This window comes from Chaetodon auriga, chromosome 9, assembly GCF_051107435.1.
Source record: "Chaetodon auriga isolate fChaAug3 chromosome 9, fChaAug3.hap1, whole genome shotgun sequence".
Classification (NCBI taxonomy): Eukaryota; Metazoa; Chordata; class Actinopteri; order Chaetodontiformes; family Chaetodontidae; genus Chaetodon; species Chaetodon auriga.
Genome location: NC_135082.1, coordinates 22,162,591 through 22,188,471, shown reverse-complemented (window position 1 = coordinate 22,188,471; position 25,881 = coordinate 22,162,591). Strand labels below are relative to the sequence as shown.

At 42.0% G+C, this 25,881-nt stretch overlaps 2 protein-coding genes across 11 annotated transcripts in view; one reads left to right on the top strand and one right to left on the bottom strand.

Moving 5' to 3' along the window:
• fam13b (family with sequence similarity 13 member B) overlaps window positions 1-4,624 on the top strand; it is a 70,507-nt gene extending 65,883 nt beyond the window's left edge. For all 7 annotated transcript variants that reach the window (XM_076738822.1, XM_076738818.1, XM_076738819.1 and 4 more), the window contains one exon: window positions 134-4,624. In XM_076738822.1, the coding sequence (XP_076594937.1) occupies window positions 134-257 (124 nt within the window). In that variant the 3' untranslated portion in view covers window positions 258-4,624. The remainder of the gene's footprint in view (window positions 1-133) is intronic.
• Window positions 4,625-8,260: 3,636 nt separating this feature from the next.
• Window positions 8,261-24,469, bottom strand: klhl3 (kelch-like family member 3). 4 transcript variants are annotated; one of them, XM_076739142.1, is made up of 15 exons: window positions 24,407-24,469; window positions 21,761-21,895; window positions 21,141-21,247; window positions 20,925-21,046; window positions 18,137-18,299; window positions 17,717-17,826; window positions 16,272-16,388; window positions 15,250-15,399; window positions 14,933-15,050; window positions 14,039-14,236; window positions 13,099-13,200; window positions 12,858-12,986; window positions 12,223-12,363; window positions 11,936-12,079; window positions 8,261-11,841 (listed from the first exon to the last, which is right to left on the bottom strand). In XM_076739142.1, exons 1-15 carry the CDS (start codon window positions 24,424-24,426, stop codon window positions 11,813-11,815), a joined length of 1,785 nt encoding a protein of 594 aa, XP_076595257.1. In that variant the 5' UTR covers window positions 24,427-24,469; the 3' UTR covers window positions 8,261-11,812. The 4 variants fall into 4 exon arrangements, with proteins under 4 accessions (XP_076595257.1, XP_076595260.1, XP_076595256.1 ...); XM_076739145.1 differs by having other exon boundaries at window positions 21,761-21,919; window positions 24,407-24,458; XM_076739141.1 differs by lacking the exon at window positions 24,407-24,469 and adding an exon at window positions 23,611-23,791.
• Window positions 24,470-25,881: the final 1,412 nt, after the last annotated feature.

The following is a 25,881-nucleotide window of genomic DNA, read 5'->3' as shown; positions in this document are numbered from 1 at the left end:
TGAAGTCAGTGTAAAATGGTCTGGATGGAACTCCAGTTTAGAGCATCATTCAGCATCTGCTGGGGAGGGTCAGCGAGCACGTGTCAGGACATGAAAACGAAACGTTCTCCTCTGTCTCCCTCCTCTGCTGCAGAAATGTCCAGAAGGAGGACCGCGTGCCGATGCTGGAGGAGTACAGGGAGTACAAGAGGATCAAGGCCAAACTCCGCCTCCTGGAAGTTCTCATCAGCAAACAGGATTCCTCCAAATCCATCTAGACCCGCACCTCCTCAGATACCTGCTGTCACCGCTCACGTCACTGCTGCGAGGGCCCGCCGGGGTGTCCATCGGCCCGTCAGAGGTCACCGCATCTGGGAGGGTTCGACAAACGCTCCAGCCAACCACAGAAAACCACGTCACATGACTTTCCAGGAAGTCGACGTCAAGACGCTCAGTCACGCTTCATGACCACCGCTCGGTGTGCTGCATTTACGTCATGGGGAAAATTTAATTAGAGCGACTCTTTAAAGTTTCAATTTAAGATTGAACTTCAAAGTCTCATGACATGCAACATCTCAAATGGTTTTTAATAATCATCGGTCCAATTTGCCAAATATTGTTAAGTCTTGTGGCCAAACAGTGAAGAAGAAAGTGCCAAAAGAACTTTTAATTGTGTTTTTAGTTCCTGACAATTTGGTCAAAGGGACTATTTTGATGAATAGAAGTGAGCGATAAGCATTGAAGGATTGAAAAATCTTAAAGCAAATTTTAAGCGTTTTGATCACAAAATCACTTAAATCATATTTGATGAATACATGACGATCTCTGTGACTGCGGATATTTTCTTCAATGGTTTCAGAATTCAGTAATGTGGACATTTTAGCCCATGAGTGTAATGAAGACGTGCATTTTTACAGCAGTTTTCCCATGACTTGAATGCAGCATCACCACCAGTTCCACTTAAAATCACTCCTGTCCATCACAACCCTCTGCTGCCTCGTCTCACTGCATATCGTTTCAAAAACACGGATGGCCGTCTTTGTCTTCATCATCATCATCATCATCATCATCATCATCCCACCAACTCAAGACTTTACACTTCTTATTTCTGCGACTTCAGAGAAAGAAAAAAAAAAGACTTTTTAATTTCAAGAACTTTTCTTTCGTCTCTCTTTGTTTTTTCCTTCATGCTGAGGAATCTTACCGGACAGCTCGAGGACTGGCATTTTAGACGCTCTTCACTCAAGACACGTGTTCTTTGTTTGGGACGCCGCACTGTGTGAAAAGTCCCGCCTTCGCCTTCCTCCAGGGAGTCCCCATTTCTTGAAGCGGCGTCCTTGGAGCGAGGCGATCGGATATTTTATTCTTTCAGTAAAACTTCATATATCATCGTCACAGACTGATTTTAAAAGTCATTCACGAGTTAAAAAACAAGTCTGTGCGTATATTCTTGTTGAAAAAAGTGTATACATACATGTTTGTGAGACACTGCTGTTCATGTTTTTCTCGAATGAAAAAGAATATGTGTTGTATTCCAAGGGGAAAAAATAGTTGTATTCACTCCCAGTGCGACCTTGGAGCTGTTGTGAAAGTGATTTCAGCATTTTCTTTTTTTCTTCTTCTTCTTCTTCTTCTTTGGAGACATTTCTCAGTAAGATGTAGTTTAGGTTGGCTGTTTGCAAAGTAACTCTGAACTTAGTTTCCCATGAGCCTTGTGGAAAAAATGCTGCTTTTAAGTCACCGTGAGCTCAGACGTCTTTTCTGACTGCACTTAAAGGCAGCATTAGACTGAAGATGCTCATAGGAAACTCAGCGGAGGAGATTTTATGATGAATCTGGTTGTCTGTTGACTTTTTTTTTTCTTGTTTTTCCACTCGTCTCCACTTGCTGCATGGAGGTGTGGCAGTTTCTGAGAGATTATGGGTGATTAACGCTGAGGAGAGGAGCCACTTTCTGCTGCTCTTCTTCTCTGAAACCAGAAGCATGCTAGCTACAGGCAGCGGTAGCCTGATCTTTTCTGTATGGGCGCAGTTCGATGGAGAGTTTCTTGGATTTCGGTGACGGCGCAGTCAGCGGTTGCTGTGCAGCTGATGTGACTCTCTGGTGGTCGTCGGTTTGAGTTCGATCGTAGCTTTCAAGGCCGTATTGTGTCGATGAGGTGCCAACACTGCCAGCACTGATTTTAAACATGGAAGAAACGCCGTCTGTGGTTCACTGATAGTTTTCCATAATAGATGAGTAAGTGCTGAAGGTCCGATTAGGATGTAGCGAGATGTCCAGGATGCTGCGAGAGATGGAAGAAGTTTTACAGCGAACACAAAAATAGTTCTCAGCTCTCTTTGGTCGAATCTGTGTTCCGACTGGAGTTTCATTTCCTGCTGGCAGGTAAAATGAGGGCAGGTGAGGAGGAGGAGAAGGGTTGATGCATGCCAACGAGCTTGTCCTCTTTATTTTTCTTCTTAGAGGCCACGTTGTCTCGTGTCAGAACGGAGTCAAATGTCACCGTGTGATTTGAAGCGTGGGATGAAGAAGTCGTCCCCTGTTAGCTGGTAAGTTTGTAAACCGCCTTTGTTGGCAGGTGAACTTCTGTTGGTTCGTAAAGTGGCTCGTTACTTGTGAGATGTTTAAGGCCGATAAGACAAAGTAGTGCTTTTCTTTGCTGAATTGATGTTCATTTACCTGCCAGAATCAAAGCTGACTGCAGCCTTTTGTCTGTCGGGATGGCAGATGTGATGGTTTGAGTGCTTGTGAAGAGGGCTGCACGTGACGATTATGTTCACAATTAATCGTTTGGTCTATGAAATGTCAAAAAATTGTCAAAAATGCTCATCACTGTTTCCCAGAGCCCAAAGTGACGTCTTCAAATTGTCCAACCAACAGTCCAAAATCCAAAGATTCATCATTTATCGTACATGACAAAGCAGCAAATCCATTTAAGAAGCTTGAAAAATGTTTGACATTTTTGCTTTAAAAAAAAAAAAAAAAAAGTTACCCATTTATTTTTCTTTTGATGGACTAATCGATTAATCGAGTAATCGTTGCAGCTGTACTTGTGAAGAATACGAGGAAGGGTGTGTTTGTCAGGACGGCTCTGTTTGGAGGTTTGGTGTAAAAAGATGTTATTTGCACAGCATTCACAGAATGCAGCCCTTTTGTGTTTTTTCATTTGTATTTCTAAAAATGAAGCACTACTTCTATACAAATATAAATATATACTGTAAATAAAAAAAAAAAAACACCCGAAGGAATGAATGTCAGAAATGTTTAAATTATTTCAAACATTACGTTTGGCCCCCTTTGGTTCATTATATTTGTGATGCCCTGAGAATGTGTTTTTTTTTTATTATAAATATTGCTATTACTATCATAACCATTATTTTGTGTGACAATGACAATAATAATAACCCTTTTGTATCTACTCACCAACTGTAAACCAGCTGTAGAAGTTAGTCTGGCACTGTGTGTGGCTAATCAAACATGAACCTGCTCTGTTCCCTGATTTCTTTTGTCGCTCTGTGTAATATAAGCTAATATAGAAGCAGTACTGTAGTGAGCTTGCATGGCAAAAGAGAACATAATAGTATGAATAACATGATGTATTGTTTCTATTATTTGTGCCATGAAGAAGCAGCAATAATAAAAGTTGGCGTGGAGGTTTTACAGTATCGGGTAACGATGGGTGGGATCGACTTTGTGTGAATATCTGAGGTACAATATTATTTCTTTTAAGTCTAATTGTTTTCAGCCTGACACATACATCGTCTCACACACACTCTGCTCAGACGGTGTGAGTTTACCACTGTTGTCAGCACAATGTTCATGTTGGCACTGCTGAAAAACCAAAATGAGAATTTAAATTAAACGGGAAGGTGAACAGGGATTGAAAAGCCGATGACAGATGTGTCATATCTGAAAACATTCCAGTTTTTATCAACCTTAAAAAAGTGGAAACGATTCATCGTCAATCTCTGAAGGGCTTTTCTTTGACTGTCTAACCACAGTGAGCAGCTGATTTGTTTCTTCAAATCAACTGCTTCCCATTGTGCCTGCAACAGAGTGGTAAAATTCACACAGGGTTCATACGTCGTAAACTGTAAACGTATTCTGTCTCTGTCAGTGTACAGTGTGTGTCATCTCACACTTACCCATCCAACATGGCTGAGTCACACACCCGGAATTCACAGCACAAGTCTCTGTCAAAGGTGTCTAGTAGGTCACCACTCCTCCTGGAAATGTTGAAGAAATGATCAGTTTTTTTGGTCAAAATGGCAACAGACGAGATGAAATATATATTTTGCAGGTCTGTAAAGGGATTTTTTGAGTACAGAGTCTTTAAATCTTTAAAATTTAAAGGACAAATGGTCATGTTGCTGACAGGTGTGATTAAGAAAGATGGAAATCAGATACTTCCTGACATCTTTGATACCAAACTTTGCTGTGAATTCTTTTGACCAGAGATGTTTCCTGCTTCCTCCAGGTCACCGACATGTGATGCTGTGTTTTATCACGTCAATATATTGTATGTACCTATAAATGTTTTCTTACTTTGTGAATGCTTTTTTTTCTGTTGTTTCTCCATTAACGAAAAGGATGAGAAAATACAATCAGTAACCTTTACACATGAAAATAAAATTTACAAGCTTGACACATCAGTTCTATGCTTCTTGAGTCACATGAAGTAAGATTACTTGTAACCTACCTACATATATATATACACACATAAATACATCCATACACAGTGATGTACATACATACATACATACATACATACATATGAAAATACATACCAACATACTTGCATACATACCAAAATTCCTACATACCAACATACACACCTACATACATACATAGATACACATATACCTATATACACATACATACTAGCAGATACATACAAAAATACATACAAACGTGCATACCTACCTACACACATACATACATACCAATGTACCTACCTACACACATACATACAAACATAAATACCAACATACATACTTACCAACATGCATACCTACACACACACACACACACACACACACACATACTTACCAACATGCATACCTACACACACACACACACACACACACACATACCAACATGCATACCTATACACACACATACATACATACACACACGTCTATAGACGTGACCTTTATACATATGAACATACATACCAACAAACACACCTATACACATACATACATAAATATTTACCAACATAGATACATACCTATATACATAAATACATGCCAACATACATACATACATACCTACACACCTACATACACACCTACATACATACATACATACATACCTTCATACATACCCACATACATACATACATACATAAATGCCAACATGCATACATACATACATACATACATACATACATACATACATACATACATACATACCAACATGCATACATACATACCAACATGCATACCTATACACATACATGCATGCATGCATGCATACATACATACATACATACATACATACATGCCAACATGCATACATACATACATACATACATACATACCAACATGCATACCTATACACATACATACATACATACATACATACATACATACATACATACATACATACATAAATGCCAACATACATACATACATACATACAAACATGCATACCTATACACATACATACAGACAGACAGACAGACATACCAATGTACCTACATACATACCAACATACATACATACCCACATACATACATACATACATACATACATAGAAACATAAATGCCAACATACATACATACATACATACATACATACATACATACCAACATACATACACACATGCACACCTTCATACATACCCACATACCCACATACCCACATACATACATACATACATACCAGTACCACCCATATACATACCGACATACCTACATGCATACTTATATACATACATATACATGCATACCTGCATATATACATATATACCTGCGCACATACCTACCATGCATACATACATACATGCATACATGCATACCTGCACACATGCCTATAGCCATACAAAAATATATGTATACCTACATATTGAGATACCTATATACACATACCAACATACACACCCACATACATACCAACATGCATACCTATACACATACATACATACATACATACATACCAATGTACCTACATACATACCAACATACATACATAGAAACATAAATGCCAACATACATACATACCAACATGCATACCTATACACATACATACACACATACATACATACATACATGCACACCTTCATACATACATACATACATACATACATACATACATACATACATACATACAAACAAATGTACCAGTACCACCCATATACATACCGACATACCTACATGCATACTTACATATACATGTATACCTGCATATATACATATATACCTGCGCACATACCTACCATACATACATACCTATACACATACATACATACATACATACATACATACATGCACACATGCCTATAGCCATACAAAAATATATGTATACCTACATACTGAGATACCTATATACACATACCAACATACACACCCACATACATACCAACATGCATACCTATACACATACATACATACATACATACACACACACACACACCTTCATACATACCCACATACATACATACATACATACATACATAAATACCAACATACATACATACACAGCAATGTACCCACATACATATGTACATACACACCTTCATACATACAAACATAAATACCAACATACATACATACATACATACATAGCTATACACATACATACATACACACACACACACACATACATACCAATGTACCTACGTACATACACACCCACATACATACATACATACCAACATGCATACCTATACGCATACATACATACATACGTACATACATACATACCAATGTACCTACATACATACATACCAACATGCATACTCACATACATACATATGCATGCATACCTGCATATATACATATATACCTGTGCACATACCTACCATACATACATATCTATACACATACATACATACATACATACATACATACATACATACATGCATACCTGCACACATGCCTATAGCCATACAAAAACATATGTATACATACATACTGAGATACCTATATACATACCAACATACACGCCCACATACATACATACATATAAACCAACATAGATACATACCTATATACATACACACATACATGCCAACATACCTACATGCATACCTATTACATACATACCTGCATACATACATACATACATACCAACATACATATATGCATGCATGCATACATACATACATAAATACATACATACATACATACACACACACACACACACGCATACCTATATACATACATACATACCTGCACACATACCTATATACATACATACAAATGTTCATACCAACATTAATGCATACATACATACCAACATGCATACCTATACACATGCACACCTACATATATACCTATTCACACACATACATACCAACACAGATACATACGAAAGTACATACCTACCTACCTACCTACATGCATACCAACATACATATATGCCTACATACACACCCACATACCAACATACCTTCATGCATACTTATATAAATACATAGCAACATACACATATATACATACATGCATACCTATACACATACATACCCGCATCCATCCATACACACCAACATACATGCATACCTATATCCTATATACATACATACATACATACATACCTTCATACAGCTAAATGGACATGTTTCCCCTCCAGTGGTCATCGCATTGCTCAGTTTAAATGCACCTGTCAATCAAACATCAAAGACCACGCCCAGAGCATTTCACTCAATTGAATATCTGATAAAACAAATCACTATTTTTAATTTAGATCACTGAAACTTCTTCCATCATCACCTAAACATAACAATTACAATACTAAAAGTTTAATATTTATCATTTCCAGTGGTGGAAGAAGTACTAGTGTTGTACGTATAAGCATCAAAATATACTCTAGTATTCATTATGCATTATGACCCATGTAAGAATATTTTATTGCTGTATTATAATTATCAGTGCATTAATGTGTGATTTAATACTGCAGCTGGTAAAGGTGAAGTTTACATGGTGCTGGGTGGCTTATGGTCAATAAAGTTTATCCTAACCTATAAGAAGAAGAAGACTTTCCAACACTGCTAATTTCTAATATTATAGTACACAGAGGATTCACAGTGAAGATTTAAATAAAGTTTACCACTGTCCTTCACATATATCACCATGACTTTTATTGCATTTTGTGCTATCGTTAACTTGGCAGATCAGGTGTACTTTTGAATAACAGTGGATATTATTCTGTGTAATGAAACTCCTCTACTGTTAACCAATATTTTCCAAACAAACATTTTCTTCTCAACAGTGTTTCATAAAAGTGTATCAGAGATGCCAAAAGGTGACACAAGAGGCCGACGTTAACAATCTGTGTCAATGTACTGCTTCTGTTCACATCCACACGAAGGCCCCGATGAAGAGACAATAAACTCGACAGAAGAAATCCTGTTCAAAGAGTCCAAATCAAATCCAGCTCCCTGCTTTCAATGTTACTCTGTCCTTTCAACACAAACTCAGCTTTTGTGTGCAAGAAACTGGAAGTTCACTTCATATAAAACATCCTAAATGCATATTTTTACAATTTCAGACAAAGCAGCACAAGTCGGTTTAGAGCATTTTTTTTTTTTTTTTGCAAAGAAAGCCTGCTTAGTATTTGTGTTAATGATTTCAAGTCTGAAGGTTTACATATCACCTGTAAGTACAGTGCACAAGCTTCAACTTCACAAACCACATGATCTCCCACGCACACACCTCAATACTCACAATATCAACGGTCAAGTTCACAACACCCACAGTTTCTGATATTAAAAATATAACATCTGCGCTTAGTAAGAACATTATTCATCTGAAAACCTCAAGGACCACACCTCTTGACAAAATCTCACTCCCAGGTCCATTTAGAGGCTCTTCCGGAGCTTTCGACCAAGTCTTCAACGGCTGAGGTTCAGAGTGAAACGCTGAAGTCAACGTGGGGGAGAAGTCCTGAATGTGCTCCAAGATAATTCAGCAAACTTAAGCGACTGATGAGGGCCGTGTAATATGGTCAAAAGCTCCAGAGCAGCTACTAAATGGACCTTGAGGTGACAGTTTGTCAAGATCGAGAATGAACTTTGAACCTGAACCACACTGATGTGGTTTTTGGATGTTTTAGCCCAAACATCAAACTGCATATAGTTAAAACGTACTGTTGATTGTTGTAAAAGTGTTTTTAGACCGAAAATGCATGTTTCCTACAATCCAGGCAGCCACTGGTTTCCATTTTACTCAGAACAATGTGGACGTCAACTGATAAGAGACTTGACTTTGATTCAGATAGATGACACCTGCGAGTGAGCCGAGTAGCTCTTAATGTTAAGGAGCAGTAATGCAGCTAAGAGAGTACAGAGTGTTAAGAGCAACAGCTTTCCCTCTGGTAGGTTCAGATGCTGATGGGAGGCTTCGACACTCAAGGCTGTGCTTGAATTCACACCTTATTTGCTGCTAAGTGCATTATTTATTTATTAATTCATTTAAGTGTTGAATTCTCTGTGTGCAATTTACGCTCCATACAGTGCCCTCAAAAGTCCCCACAGTGGAATGAAAGAGCAGTGCTGGTGACGCGTGCTCTCATTTTTTACTATGAAAACAATCCCATGTATGACCTTTGACACAATGCTACCTTATGATGAGTGACAGAAAGTGCAGATGATTCTTTAGTGTCAGTATTGGTTACTAGAGACAGTATTGTGTCTAAAATGTAGGAAAAAGTGACTGAATGAATGAATGAATGCAGGAGCGGCTTTAAAGAAGAGCACAGGACTTGAAATGTTCCTGCCAAAACACGAGAGGCTGCTAACATCTCTCCACGCTCGCTCGCTCACGCCGCAATACCGACTGTGCTCAGGTGGACTCAGCAGTTACAGCTGTGTGCACCTCCCACTCGCAGACACATGAACGCACCACACAAACTATGCCATTTACCTGCAATCAAGAGTTTCAAGTCGCTCTAAGTTGAGTTTTACACTGTAATCACATGAGCTGAAACCAACTTCCTGGAAGACACGAGAAACACATGAATCAGTCTAAATGTGCGTAACATGAAAGGGGCGGGTGTCATACAAAAACAACAGTATGGTCTTTGAAGTGTTCTGTGCACTTTTTGTCGTGACAGCTGATCGTATCCAGTTACTCCATGATTTCTGGGAGACTGCAGGCAGAAGTGAAAGGCTGGCTGAGGAGAGCTTCTGTAAAACAGCTTCTCTGAATCTCTCTTCTTCAAAGCTATGGCACCAGTCAGTCAGCTCAAGAACTACACCTAAAATATACTCACCATCATTTGAATGAGCAGAGCACAAGTGTAACCAAGGCCGAGGAAAAGAAATGAGAACCTCACTCTGACATGAATAAATGCTGTGATCAATTGTCCCAAACAATAAATAGAAAATCTTAAACCTGCATCTTTACATGAGATTTCAGTTCAGTTTCTGCAGTGCATTTTGACACACTCCCTTAGACAACGAGCAGAAAGAATTCATCCTTTCAGTTTGTCACAAAGAGATAAAAACACCATGTGACTCCAGCATTACTCTGATCATCTGAGCTGGCACTTTTTTTTACAATTTCGGATGAAATTATTGGCCTTCAAGCGGTGCGTTTAAATGCTCCCACGATCAGTAACAGAGACGGACAGCTGAGCGGCCGTCTGTCTGACAGCAGGTCAGCCGTCCAGCTGGTCAGTCGGAGAGACGGGCCGACATCCGGGCCGGCCGATCAGTGAGTCAGACAGCCAACCTGTCGGTCTGCATCAGTCAGTGCAAGTGATCAGTGCATCAGTAGTGTGTCGACAGCAGAATCAGGTCCTACCGTGTCGGATCAGATCAACTGGCCGTGTCTAAAGCCACAGCATGGATTTTTAACCTCTTTAAAAACAATCTCAAAAATATTAAATATGATAACTGATTTGCATATAAGATGTTTTCTACATTCTTTAAATTATCTTCTGGCTCTCGAGGTCCAGGCCTCTGGGTTGACAACAAATACACTCCACACAAACCACACGACACCTCCACTACGCCGCAGCTATCTGGACCTGCCGATGGGAACCGAACAACCTGGTTCATCTCTTAAAATCAAGCTGGGCAGATAGTTGCCATAAGCTGATTCATATTCTGTGGCAAGTCTCGTGATTAAAAATAACAATGCTTCCCGTGGCGTTCCCAGGTGAAACCTCGGAATTCAGTTTCCCAGGTTTGATTTGGTCCCTCACATGAGCGCTGCCTCCACAGCACTCCGCTAGGCCCACCTACGTCAGTTCTTTCCAAAAGTCCAAGTCTTTCCGACATGAGCGTCTGAGTGAGTCTTATGTCAGCTGATACAGCCACTTATGTGCTTGGCATTTGAACAACTCACCAAGACAGAGTCCTTATAAACCCTTCATCCTGTGACTGTTGCTTCTCATCCAGTGCAACAGTCTCCTTAAAGTCAGGATCTCGCTAATGGAAACGGCTCGGACAGAGCAACAAAATCAGGCTGTGGTTTACCGCCAAAAAACTCCTCAGATGCATCCTGGATCATTAAGTCAGCTGAGGACTGAGGCGTCCCGTCCGTTATTTGGACAGTGTTTTATCTCAGGCGTTACTTCTCCGTTTGCCTGTTGAGCTTCAGACGTCAGTGAAGGTCACTGTGAAACCGGCTGCCGACGCAGAGCTGATGCTGTGGGAGGCCTCTAGTCATAGCGGCTTGTCAATCACTGCGACTCCTGTAGGAGTGAGAAAATGAAAGAGGGGATGAAACAGCTACTTAAAAAGGTAAATTGTGAATCCTTATTTTCTGCATGTTGTCATCAGACTTACCAGCATAGCTGCGTCCATTGCTCATGTTGGTGGGAATGAGGCTCCACTTGTCTGTGGCCGGGTTGTAAAACTCTACAGAGGAGAGGTTACACGACCCGTCGTCCCCTCCAATCACGTACAGCAGCCCGTTAATGGCACAGACACCTTGAGGACAGAGCGTGACAAATCCAAACATGCATATTTACACACATACACACAAAGACCTGAGAGTGTTGCACATGATCCTGTCCAGTCTACAGTCCACCTCTGTGCAGAAGCTTGTTGGTGGATGCTGAGTGTCAGCTGACCTGCGTTTCGCCGGCACATGTTCATGTCACAGACCAGTCTCCACGTGTTGGTCTGCGGGTCGTACACCTCGACGCTCTTCCTCACCAGAGGACCGTCATGTCCTCCTGCTGCATACAGCTGACCGCCCAACACACCCACCCCTGAACACATGCGGATAGATGACAGATAAATAAATACAACTCAAAGTGAAGTATCAGTGTGAGCAGAGACGACTGTTGCAGTGGTGTCATGAGACCAGAATTTAGATTTTAATATGCATTTAAAACTTTTTTTTTTTTTTTTTACAAGACGGTGGAACCTTTTCTTCATGCTGTTAACGTGAGCACAGTCACTTTTATCACTGCAACAAATTGTATTCGTTGTTCTTTCTTGATTTTTTTGCTTGTTCAATTGCAGACTATCTCCACCGGGTGGTGCTGTTGTTCCATAGGAACCTGTTGGTACATACTGCATCATTAACTATGATACAGCATGTACTGTCCCTGTAAGGCTTACTCCAATCAACTGGTGGAGGTAATCTTGATCTATATATAGGGTACAGCTTTATTGTTGTGTATTGTTTTGCTGCTCTCTGTGTGTATTATGGAGAATATACTGTGAGTGTGTGTGTGTGTGTGTGTGTGTGTGTGTGTACCTGCTCCACTGCGCCGTGTGCTCATGTCAGCTACGTAGCACCACTGATCAGTGACGGGGTCGTACTCCTCCACCGTACTGAGACACTGTCGAGATGCTCCATCGTAACCTCCTACTGCATATAACTTACCTGAAGACACACACACACACACACACACACACACACACACACAGTCATTAAACAGGTGGCATCCGAATTGTGGCTTTTCATTGAAGCAGCACAGGAGGTCACACACACTTACCATCGACCACCCCGACGCCCACACTGCTGCGTCGTGTGTTCATGGAGGCCACATACATCCACTCGTTGGTTTTATAATTGTAGGCTTCGACGGTGGACAGCCCTGATGCGCGGGGAGAGAGATGCAAAAGAGAAACGAGCAGAAAGGCAAACAAATTAGAGAACAACATAAACAGGTTGGAATAAGACTGCATGTGTGTTGATCCATCTGTAGGTGTTTCGCTGTGTTTTGCATCCAGCCGGTGGACGTGTGAAGAGAAGAAAATGGCTCCCATGTGAGCTGTGTTTACTGCTAACACTGTGAGTAGGCAGTGCTTAAATTCTGCTCACCCTCCTGAGGTAATTATCCAGATGATGACACAAAGCCAGATGGGAAAAAATAGGTTTGAAAAACACAGAGGGTGTAACTACATCAGCACGAGCAGCTCCGTCACCTGTTTCCTCCCCTGAACTTTCTCCTCACACACTGTTGATTTGTGTTTACTCTTTTGCATCCAGCTTTTAACTGAATGTATATTTTCAGTCAGCTTTTGTTCTGTAATTAGAGAATCTCATTAACGTCACAATATTTTCCCAGTGCCTCCCAAGTGTACTAACCTGTGTGGGAAGCGGTGTGATGGGTGTGTTGGGGAGGGAAGGGAGGGAAAAATTAATGGACAGCTTGGTAGATGTGCAACCTCATCTCCACATACTAGTTAAAGATCCTGTTGACAGCATGTTATCTCATTAAAGGGCCCAAATAATTTACCTGACGTAATCAAGGCCTCACTAAGCTTCAGTCTTGCACAAAATACAGAATTACACAACATCTATTTTTAACCATGAGTTGTGATTGTGATTTCAAATGCTTTTTTTCCAGACCAGTGTAGAAGAAACATGTATTTACAGTGGATGAGAAATGCTGCCTTTCAGTGTGTGTGTGTGTGTGTGTGTGTGTATACCTATACTTCCGTTAAAGCCCCCCACGGCGTAGAGCAAATCCGCCAACACAGCAGCTCCCAGAGTACTGCGTCTCTCCTGCATGCTGGCCACCGCACTCCACTGGTCTCTGACCCCGTCGTACACGTCCACTGTTCGCTCCCGCAGCGAACTGTTGAACCCCCCGACTGCATACACACGACCTGCCATGGAAACCACACCTGGACACACACGGGATGAAATGCGTGAAGGCCAAATGAAGGATTATAATCTTTATTTTTTTTGACTGCTTGCGTCCAAACACAGTCTCACGGCTCAGATTTCAGATTAGTTTCCCACCTTTCAGATAGTCAACAGTTACAACTGCAGAGACTTGAATCTCACATCATGCAGATGAACCAAACTTGTGTTACTGCTGTTTGGTAAAGCAGGTGCAAGAATTACTGGCGCATTCAGGGACATCAAGATTTTCTAATACATGAACGGGTCAGAACGCAGCCTCAACATTAGACTTACGACACCTTGAGACACATCGCTGACAGTGTAAAATCCAGAATAGTTGTGTTTCCAAGTAATTATCAGGCAAATTTGGAACAAACTTTTCACACGTCGCAAAAAGAAAAAAAATTAGGTTTCCATCCAATGGTTTGGAGCGATTAAAGTCGGCTGCATAAGCCATAGTTTTGTCAGAAGTTGGCGGTACAGGCTAAGCTCTGCGTGGCTGTAATAAAAAGGAGTAGAAGAAGTACAGGTTGAGAAGTGGAAGCAAAACCAGCTGTTTGTCAACCACCAATAAACCTCAATTGTTTCCAGTGTCTGGATAAGAGTTAAGTAAGTAAAAGAAATGAAGTGAAAGTACAATTATCACACAAGACTACAGTCAGATTTGACAAAGCACGGTCAAATCAGGGGCTGACCTGCCCGGCAGCGTCTCGATGGAAGGTCGGCTACTTGGTACCATCGATCCTCCTGGAAGTCGTAACACTCCACACTGCGGATCGCCTTCGGAGCCTGACCGCCCACCACGATCATCACCTGTACGCGCACACAGTCAGTGTTAGCCGTTTGAATTACAGCAAGTTCACAAAAGAATACATATAGATAAACATACAGCTGCTTTGTCCAAGCTAAATATGTGTGTGTGTTGTATTAAGGGCTACTTGCTCTTCTTTTTGAGTGGTGGAGTGTGTGTGTGTGTGTGTGTGTGTGTGTGTGTGTGTGTGTGTGTGTGTACTTTTGGGATGCTGATAGGGGTTCGCGGTCGGGTCCGGTCTGTCTTGATGAGGTGCCGCTGCTCGGCTGGAAGCAGGTGATACTTCATCGCTTCGATGAGAAAATCTTTGCAGGTGTTGTTGTTCTTTATCAAAGCCTCTTCCTCCACAATCTGAAACAGGGACCACATTTCAGCAAATCTCACCTTTATTTACCAAACAACAAAATGACACAGGACTCTGTCATACAGTGCATTTAGAGTTGAGTTAGCATCGGAGGTGGGTAATGGGAGAACGCATCTGCATGCACTGCAGCTACCGGTTACTGTACACCTCTGTATACATGCAGCGGGTCAGTAACCAAATTCCTCCCCTACAGCAGAGACAGAGGACACGACGCACTGCCTTTCTTTCTGTGTGCGTCTGTCTTGAAGCAGACTAGAAACCCGGTTTCTTGTATACATGGCAGAGAGATCTACCTGGGGAAATCCAGTTTCTCTAATCCCCTACTCCAATTATGGAAGCCATGTGTAAAACACACTGATTGTGGCGGTGAGCTTGGGAAAATACTGAGCAATGTACAGTATACACAAGAGCAAACAGTGGATTATTACCACATCTACCCAGTTGGTTTCAGTTCAGGCACTGAGGCCCATGGAAGTGAAAATAACACTGACAATGAACGTAAACATACTTTTCAAGACACCAAGATTTAACAACGGAAAGCCTCACAATGTGTCATCTACTGTACGAACAAAGGCGTTATTTTCAAGTCATCAGCCAAAACCAAAACCCCAAACAAGCCTGCGAGGAAGAAATGAAGAACTTAATGTCTGGATGCAACATTAATGTCCTTTCCCAGTCACATGCTTGTTTAAGTGATGAACTTGCACTTGCAACTTGCAAAACAGTTAACATGCAGCCCTGCAAGCAACATATTTTATCAGAGCAAAATGCACAACATGGGGGATGAGGGAAGTGAGGGGTGAAACAGAAAAAATGTGAAAATGTAGAGAGAGCAGAGCAGAGCAGAGATTTTCTTTACCTGCACCAGGTAATCCCTGGACAGCAGTGGAAGTCTGACATGCTCCATCAGTTTGGGCATGTACTCCAGACGAGCTGGTTTATCGTGCTTGATCCAAGATATCATCGCCTCAAACACCTGAGAGATGGAGAGCAGAGTCAGACCGCGGCGAGGGAGGAAACACGACAGGCTCAGAGAGGAGGTGAACTGTTCAAACTGAGAGATGTGTGCGGCTGAAACCAAGAGGAAACGATGAGCTTTACACTTAAGTCAAACTCTCTTAGCTGCCCCCCACCAATTCTGACGTGGGAAAGCTTTGAAGAGAGAGTTTCAAACACTCTTCAATGATCTGACGCGTCCCACAGTTTTGACGATGTGACTCACTGATTGTGTGAACTGATGTTAAAGCAGTATATTCTGTGTTCCTTCATAGTGACCCACCACCATCGCTCGCTCCCAGCAGGAGGTCGGCCATAACGCAGGTGGCAGACTTTTGTTCTCTTCGTACCTAAAAATCTACTACTTTATATTCATTGATTTACACACATTCACATTCGATCACGCCCTGTTGGCCTGTGGAGCAGCTCCACTCGTGCAAACGGGGGGCTGAGTGCCCCTCCTGCTCTGGACAAAGGGACGGCAACGACGGCAGTTAGACGAAATAGGACCATTACTCGACAGCTCTCCAGACTCTTCCTGGATTCAAACTGGAAACCATTGACTCACAGTGGGAGGTCTGTCCACTTCAGACTCACACAGGCCAAGAAGAGCCACATGTATAATATGTAATACAATGCAAGTTAAATCAAAAAAGCCTCCAAGCTGTAATTCAGAGTCACTGTGTCCGCTACGGTGTCTCTCATTTGGGAAAAAGATTTAAAAATTCAATGAAATGACATTAAAAAATAGCTGTAATGGCAGCATAACTGGCAGCTTCACGTCAGTTGATTAAATAATTCACGATCCGTTTGAATGTGGTTTCACTCAAATAATGTATGTAATGAAATAAAAATGACTATGTCAGAGTTTATTTCTATGTATGTGTGACTACAAGGTGAGTGATTGTTTCTCCAGATGCATATATAAACAACATGAATACAGAGTATGACAGCTCCCTCTGTGTCTGTCTGACTGAACCAGCGGTCGCCTTGACTGCTGCTGCTCTGACAGCAGGATGACACACAGATGCTCCCTCAGACTCTTCCTGTTGACAGTCTAACAGCAGACAGACACTCCATCATCTGGAATACACCCGCTGCCAGCCAAGGTGAGCTAATCAGACACGGGGAGCGCTGCGAGGACACGTCTATAGCACAGCTGTAGATATTTCTCAGCTCCCAGCAGTTAGTACCGAGGAGCCTCGTCCCTTTTCCTGCAGCCATCGTCTCACATATGTTTTCACCCACAAGAAAAGGGACGATGTTGATAAAAAGGCTGAAGTGTGGGTGTATTCTGTGCTCTCTTACCTTCTCCTCTGTGGAAACGGTGAGCTTGTCGCTGGAGATGAGGCTGCACACCTGCTGCAGAGAAAGGCCCAGAAACTCCTCTCCCTGCACCACCTCAGAGAAATGCTGCTCTGAGAGACACAAACATGCAGGGTTACACACAACACAAACAGGGCTGGAACCAGGGTTGCATAGACACACTGCCCAATGTCATGCTTATGCTGAAAAGATGATGTCCTTTTCAGCATCTAACAACATTTACACGATTAAGCCGTGACACTCGGACGCCTCGGCAGCATCTTCAGAAGATTTCAGCATTTTTCAGGGCTGGTGAAACTACGCAACACTGTATTACATAAAAGTACCATCACATACCACACATACGCACACACCGTGGTAAAGATGACTCACGACTTGCGGTGTGAACATGGAGAAGCTTACCGGCGTATGCGTGGGACTGGTTGAGAAGCTGCGTACATGTGTGCAGGTCAGCAAAGGCTCTGATGCCCAGACAGTTGGTGGGGTGGAGCTGAGACTGCAGGAACTCACAACAAACCTGACGAACATCCATCAGCTGGAGGAGGCTGGCTGCTGGCAGCAGAACCTGCGATGACACATAAAGTCAATAGAAAACTCACATTCTGGGTCATCCTACAAATTCAAACATGCCAGACGTGTTTTAAAATAACGTGGCAGAGCACAACGGTTTACCACCTCTGACCAAACACTTAGGAACATTTCATAGCTGGAAGCCAGTGAGCTGTTTACCCTGACATCTATTCTCTGTGTGAACAACTCATTACTTCAACAATGTTGCTGGACGCTCAGTTAGTTTGTTAATTAACAAACCAGCCACACAACCAACCTGCCAAACAGTTACCATGCTGGCCAACGAGCTAAGCATTAACCACTGTGCACATCACCTTGGCCCCCACTCAGTCAGTTTGTCTTTACGTAGCAGAATATTTTAAATTAAATCAATTTTCTCGATTGTTTCCACAAGGAAAATAGTGAGCCTGCAAGCAAAACAAAGTCCTGGATTTGGCTTTGATCTCTAAAGCGTACCGGCTGAACAAGCAAATTTGTTGCAATTTACACGCAGCTTTGTTCATTTACAACACCTAAAAACACCCTCATCAGCGTCTACAGCGTAATGTCGCTGATTGTGAGGTTTTGTGAGGTGTGTTCTTTGGCCATCGCTCCAGTTTCACCACCGCACGTCCCCGCAAGCTCCTCCATCTGGCCTTTCACCATGACGCGGACAGACAGGGATATGTGTTAGCTGCAATATAACAGCCCCTGAAAGCACAGCAAAATCAGCTGAATTTGCCTGCAAGAGAAAGGCAAAAAATACTAATATTGACACTGTGATATGAGATTAAATGTCAATCGGACATTTCATCATGCTGAGAAACATTATTTCTGCAGGGATCTTTAAAGGGGATTTCACGAAAAGCACTGAGATACCCGATTCTGTCACTATTGATTAGCCTTACAGCCATTATAATCCAGCTCTGCTTTAAAACAAGGCGAGGAGCTGAGCTGATGGAGGCGTGCCGTCTTTTCAGTGCCGGTGCGACAATGAAGTACAATCCAAGGAGGCTGGTTTGAGTAACACACATACAGGATTTTACAACTCTGAAAAGTTTTCATGACAGCAAAGATTTTGTCACAGCGACCATAAGGTAAAAAACAGAAATACAGCACAGCGCTCACGTTGCAGAGTAACTGACTGGGAGCGGGTGGCTCTGCATGTGCTGGCCGACACGGGACCTCACCGGAGGACGTCGTGTTGCGATGCGCACCCTGCATGCGCCAACCTCAGGGCTGCTTTTCTTGTCAGGCAGGCGGGCAGTGTACTGCTGAAAGCACGATGCGATCAGGCAAAGATACCCTCTGCAGCATCCCCACGTATCAACTTAACTAGGTCAGTGACACAGTCTCAGTCGGCCTCGACACCTTCCTGTCGACACACTCGCTCATCCTCTGAGTGGGTATCGTTACTGCCTCTGTTTTCTGTGAACAGCTGCCCTGAAGCCTTGAGTCCTGTCAAAGGGAGCATCAGGCCTACTGAACCTGTGCTGACAGCAGCTGTGACACCCCAACACACACACACACACACACACACACACACAGAGGAATGAGGGCAGCACAAACAACACAACTACTTTACAGTGAAAACACACGAGAAATTAAGAGTAAAGGCAATCTTTTACTGAACATGAGCCAACAGTCAAAACAAACACACGTCACACATTCAAGAGTGAGCCAATCAGACAGGCACGCTGCTAACAGTGGGAGGATTTCCTGCCTCTCTCCATGCACACTTCCTGTGCTAATAATCAGAGGAAGTATCCTGCCTGCAGCTTGATCCCGCTGCATTTATTCTACCCTGCCACCAGAGCCATGCAGCGACCAAACGTCAACGCCGCTGAGATAAACAAGAGCTCAATCCGGCGCTTTCACAGCAGAGCACAGCTCACCGCCATTAGCAGCTCTTACATGTCTTGTGATACACGTCTGCTCCTCAGGCAGGCTCATTTTGGACAGTCTGCAATGTAAACCAAAGAGTTAAAGCCATCGGGCCTCAAGTGGACAAAGTCCCATGTGACAAACAAAAACACTGACATCTTATAAAGTAAGAAAAAGGAAATAAAAATAAGTTCATCAACATTGGGACCCCTCAGCTCAGCTCGACTCTACTCGCTCTTTCCTTTTTGGATAGTACCTGGCAGCAGGTACTTTCTTTTTCATCACCTGCACAAAACCTTCATTTTTAAATAAGCAAGCTCCCTCAACATCAACCACAAAGTTTTGAGGGATCACTGTCTGCAGTGGAAAATGAAGTAGACAAACGTTCCAGGAAATAATGGCGAGTCAAGTTGATTATCCAAACTGTAAATCTGTGAAAAACTGTGAGCTTTTCAACTTTAACTTCAAGACTGAAACCCTCCAACAGAGGAGAGCAAGACCTGAGAGGGCGACGTGTTGACACTCAAAAAGCCTTGCAGGATAAACGATGAGAGGAGGTTTAAAATCCCACCAACTCTGCTTCTGCTGTTAATACACAACGCCAATGTTTTTAAAGCAAAAGCAGACTTGGAGCCGAGGTGAAAGCCACCATAACAGAAGAAAAAAGAAAAAACGCCAAGTAAAAACAGGAAAACACTTTTTCACTCGCTCTCGCTCCCTTCCTCCTCGCTCTCCCTCTTCGTAAACACACTCTCACCTGCACGTTGTCCTCAGTGACCTCTATCTCAGCTGTGTAGATGTAGTCAACCAGTTTTCTCAGGGTCTGTCCGTCCACCTCCCTGATCTCCACCTGATGGGCTTTGCTCTCACTCATGTCACCTATAAAAAAAAAAATCACACAGTTAAGCACACGCCAGCACACGCACACACACATCAAGACACGACACCAAGCGCAGACAATGTGTGTGTGTACCTGTGAACATGGCACAGAAGTAGGGGCTACAGGACGCCAGGACCACCCTGTGAGCTGGCACTTCGACGCTCCCCGCCACCAGCTGGACGTCACACAGCATTTTTTTACTGAAGTACGAGGAGTAACAGAGAGAGAGAGAGGAAGGTGCTAATTCTGATCTTATTTATTCAAGTGTGGTAACTGCTGTGTAAAAATAAACACGCATACAGGAGCCAGGAAGAGGGAAAGTCACGTATAGACAGGACGGCTGCCAGCGAATGTGCCACTTAAGGTGTTAAATCGAAAAGGTTTCACTTAGAATTTTCTTATAGAATAAATGAATTTCATGCAGTTGGAGATTCAGTGTTTAAATACCACCGTCAGGCAGCAATGGCACACTAATCGTAACCTGTCTAGTCTGACAGTCTTTTCCCTTTGTGCTGACAACCACGAATGAAATATAGGCGTTCACAAATGCATGCAGGACTGGGTGACTGCAGCCCTGTATTTACCTTCATTACTGTCAAAAAAATCCAAATATCTAACACACTATTACGCATACAACCATCAGCCTCTGAGCTTCTGTACACTGCATGTGTTGCTTTTCACTGAGAGCCTTCGACGCTGCCAGCAACACACACCTCCTCAGGTCGTTCATGATCTGGAAAGCCTTCCTCATGTGCGTCTGGTTGAAGGTGTGCATCCCTCCATTCACCGTGTCCTCCTCTGAATCCGTGGTGCAGTTTGGACGTGGTGAGGCCGGTGTGGCCACCAGACTGGTGAGACATGAGAGGCAGTGTCTGGATCATTGGAGATAAACGGTGGCCCAACAGTTAGTTAGTTCATCTCTAAGGTTGTTAAAAGAGGATGGGACAGGGGCAGCCTAACGGAAAACAGTAGTTCTTTAAACATACTTGTTTTGTCATTGCTGTGCTCCACCACAGAAAAGGCCGTTCAGTAAGTGTCCAGCATGTCTCTGTTTTAGTTATTCCCCAGTGAAACCATAAGAGAAGCGATCTCTGAGCATGCCTCACTGTTTGCCAGTGCAAGCTATTTCTGAATGCTTGCATGACGCCACTGACCGATCCTCCTTTAATAATCCTTGGTTCTTCATGGTAATCTGCTTTGGTTGTCATGGAACTCAGATGCTGCTGCACAGTGTGGACGCCATAGTCTGAGTTCGATCTTTTCTCGGTTAATTCATTTCAATCTAGTGGATTTTTCTCCAGTAGAAAATCACACAGGGGCGTCACACCTGCCTCACCTGACTTCAAACACAGTAGAGTTGCATGACTTTTGTCTATGGCTGCTACTAACAATTACTTTTATTATTGAGTAATCTAATGATTATTTTCTTGATTCATCAATGAAGTGTTTAGTCCATAAAATGTCAGAAAATAATGCAAAATGTCCATCATAATCTTCATTCAAAGTGTTTCCTCAGTTGCATGGTTGCATGCATGATTTGAGTTACTGAAATCAGCACAGGGGAGAAAAGTTTGGATCAGTGCATCGTTAACATGAAATAAAATGACATACACCTATTTAAAAAACATATATAAGATTTGATCACATCACCAAACTACAGATACCTTATTTGTAAAGCCAACGCATTAAACTAATGGATGTCATTTTCCTGATGTGCTAAATTACCATTCGAGCACGCCTTCCTGACTGAGGACCTCTGCTGTATTCAAGATAATGGCCTGACAGTATTCATTGACCCAGATCCTTCAAATCATATTCTTAATCATGGGGACTTAAAAGATTAGGCTTTTGATTTTATATTCTTCCTCTGGTCAACAAATACCATGAAAAGACCAAAATCAAAATTATATTAGCCCAACACTTAACAGTCTCTGTCCTGTCAGTGGCTCTCAGCTCCAAACACATCTGTTTCTATGACAGGCTGGTCACAAATGAGTTTTTAAAAAAAGGACAATTGACAATGAGAAAAATACAGAAAATTGGCAAACTTGTGCTTTATGTCCTCCTCACACAGGTACACAAAAGTGTGGAAAAACAAAAACATTTCTTGTTAACCCAATCAGAGCAGCAACAATTAATCAATTAGTTGTCAACTATTAAATTAGTCACCAACTATTTTGATATTAAATCAATTGATGTTATTTATTAAGAAAAAACTTATCTGATCCCAGCTTCTTAAACATGTGCCTCTTCTGGTTTCTTTACTCGTCTATGACAGTAAACTAAGTGTCTTTGTGGACGTTGTGGACAAAACAAGACAGTTTAGGGTGTCATCTTGGGCTTTGGGACACACCGTTTGACATTTCTCGCCATTATCTGACATGTTATAGACCAAACTACTAATCAATTAATGGAGAAAATAATTGATAGATTAATCGACAACGAAAATAACCATGACTTGCAACCATAAACCCAGTGTTTCATAGACCAGCCTGACCTCTGTGTGGTCTAAACCACGTGGAATCCAAACATGATAGAATACCTATGACCAGTCTGCACTCACCTGAGAGCAGGTGGCAGGAAGTAAACAAAAAAATGTGACATCATCCACATCCACATCTGATCGAACGGGGCATTTCGTTGGTTTTTAGTATTTCACATGCATGCAGCACTGCATGTTATCTTGACTTACTACAATGGCCCATATTTTCTCCACAGGCGACTAAAAAAAACTGTGAGGAAATAACGATGCCGCAGTTACAAGTGACAGGATTATTATCTTCTTTCAAGACTCAACAGCGCAAGTCCGTAAACTAATCAGTGTACATTCGTAACTCTGACGATTTACAGAAAGCTGGCCTCTTTTTTGTCCAAAAATCATACAGAGTTCAGCAGTAAATGATGTTTGCTTTGAGTTTGCTGAGCGTCAAGTTAACAGGCTGGCTAGCTCTTAGCATTGCTAATCATTTAACTTCATTGCTAACACAAGCTTATGATAGCTGCTGTTACCTGCCATAAATCACTGAGTGAAAAGAACCACTTCTGGGAGCCAGTCCACACTCAGCTCACTGCCTGTAAGCAACGACTTTGAGACAGTTTCCAAATGTCTACATGTTAACTTGGAGTTTGGTTAGCAACGTAACTGCTCCAGCCGGGCAGCCAAACGATGCTAGCTAACTTACCGAAGCTAACTAGTCAACAAGGCTAGCTTGAGTTGGTGTGCTAGCAGAAAGCTCTTGGTACCGTCTGTGTTGGATTTATGGTCGTTGGATCATGCGGGGTTAAATGTTATACAACAGATGCAGAAACAGCGTGGACCTCAGCTTAACAAAATAATCCCCATCGCTCAACTAACTCACCCCAACGACACACCGTCCATCCTCACGGAGTCAGATACCAGCAGGCATGAGCGCCGTCCAGCCGTTCACAGATCGTCTATTAACACGACGAATCACTCCGCAGCTTCAAAAATGCACAGACACATGCAGTGTAGTATCTATTGCCAAACGTCTGGCTCATAGAATGTAGTCTGTCTTTGTGATTATTGTTTTATTTGTTGAATTTTCCAAATTACACACAAAAAGTACCCCAAATCTCTCCCTTCCCAACAGGCTACAGCAATACATATGACATGATAATAATATGAAATAAAAAACCATAAGAACTACAATATAAAAGCACATAAATCACTGATACGCATTGAAATAATGTGTTAGCCTACGGGACAGCTATTACGGGACCTATTAGTCACTTTTTATTCAGATCGTTATCTAATTTCAAATAATATAGGCCTGCAACTTTCGTAGTTATCAATTAATTGGCTTATTATCTTCCAGACTAATCGTTTGGTCTGTAAATGATCTGAAAACAGTGTGTGAAAATGAAGTGTTCTGAACTCCTAAAGCCCAAGTTCATGTCTTCAAATGTCTTTCTTTTTTTTCTTTTTTTTTTTGTTCGACCAATAGTCCAATATGTATCACATTCAGTTTACAATGATTTAACACAGAAAAGCAGAAAATGAATATGCTGGGACAAATGAATGATTTGTGTTGTTGCTGGGGAAAATGACCTTCTTGACAAATTACTAAAATAGCTGCAGATTATTTGACAACTTGGTTATTTGTATATTATATAACTATTATTTCAGCTCTAAAATGAAACATGACTTTCAATCAGTTGGCATGAGAAGGAGGCGGTTAAGATTTTACCAATTAGGTCAACGAAAATAAGATAACAGGCAAACATATGCAAGACTACTGTAAATATCCGTAGGCCACGCAGGGTTAAGACATGTGGCCAGCATGTATGTTATAAGCATCACTCAGAAATTTAAAGACAACCACAGAAGTTGAGAACATCAGAGAACGACCAAAGTCTGTGAATCAAAGCTGATGGAGACAGTTTACATCTGTCAAAAGTGAGATCTAAATTTGGATACATATCGGATAATTTGGCAATTGTTAAATTAAACCCAATGTACACGTATGACGTCTTAATGCCTTTTTATGTCTGGCGTACAGCACTTTGAATAGTCGTGTTACTGGAAAGTGTTACACGAATTTACTTTGTGTTGCCTTTAAAAGTGAATGTAAATCAGACATACACGTTTGGGACAGCTTGATGGCATAAAGATTAAAAAATGAAGCCATAGAATATGTAGTATGTTTTTAGGTGTGCACCAGAGAAAATCCTTGCTTCTGGACGTTTTCGTACCCAGAAATACGGTCGGAGTGAGAGCTCACGCCTCTTTCTCCAAATAGTCCCTGAATCCAGAGAGCCGTCGGTTTTCCACAAAAGCAACAATGTTGTGATCATACTCATAAAATCAATCTCC

Excerpts from the sequence above, each read along its gene's own strand:
- klhl3 (XM_076739141.1), bottom strand. The coding sequence starts at position 23,666 with ATGTGGATGTGGATGATGTCACATTTTTTTGTTTACTTCCTGCCACCT. Across the intron at positions 21,248-21,760 it reads ATCATGAACGACCTGAGGAG|TAAAAAAATGCTGTGTGACG; the intron begins GTGTGTGTTGCT and ends CTCGTACTTCAG. Across the intron at positions 11,842-11,935 it reads CAATGGACGCAGCTATGCTG|GAGTCGCAGTGATTGACAAG; the intron begins GTAAGTCTGATG and ends TCACTCCTACAG.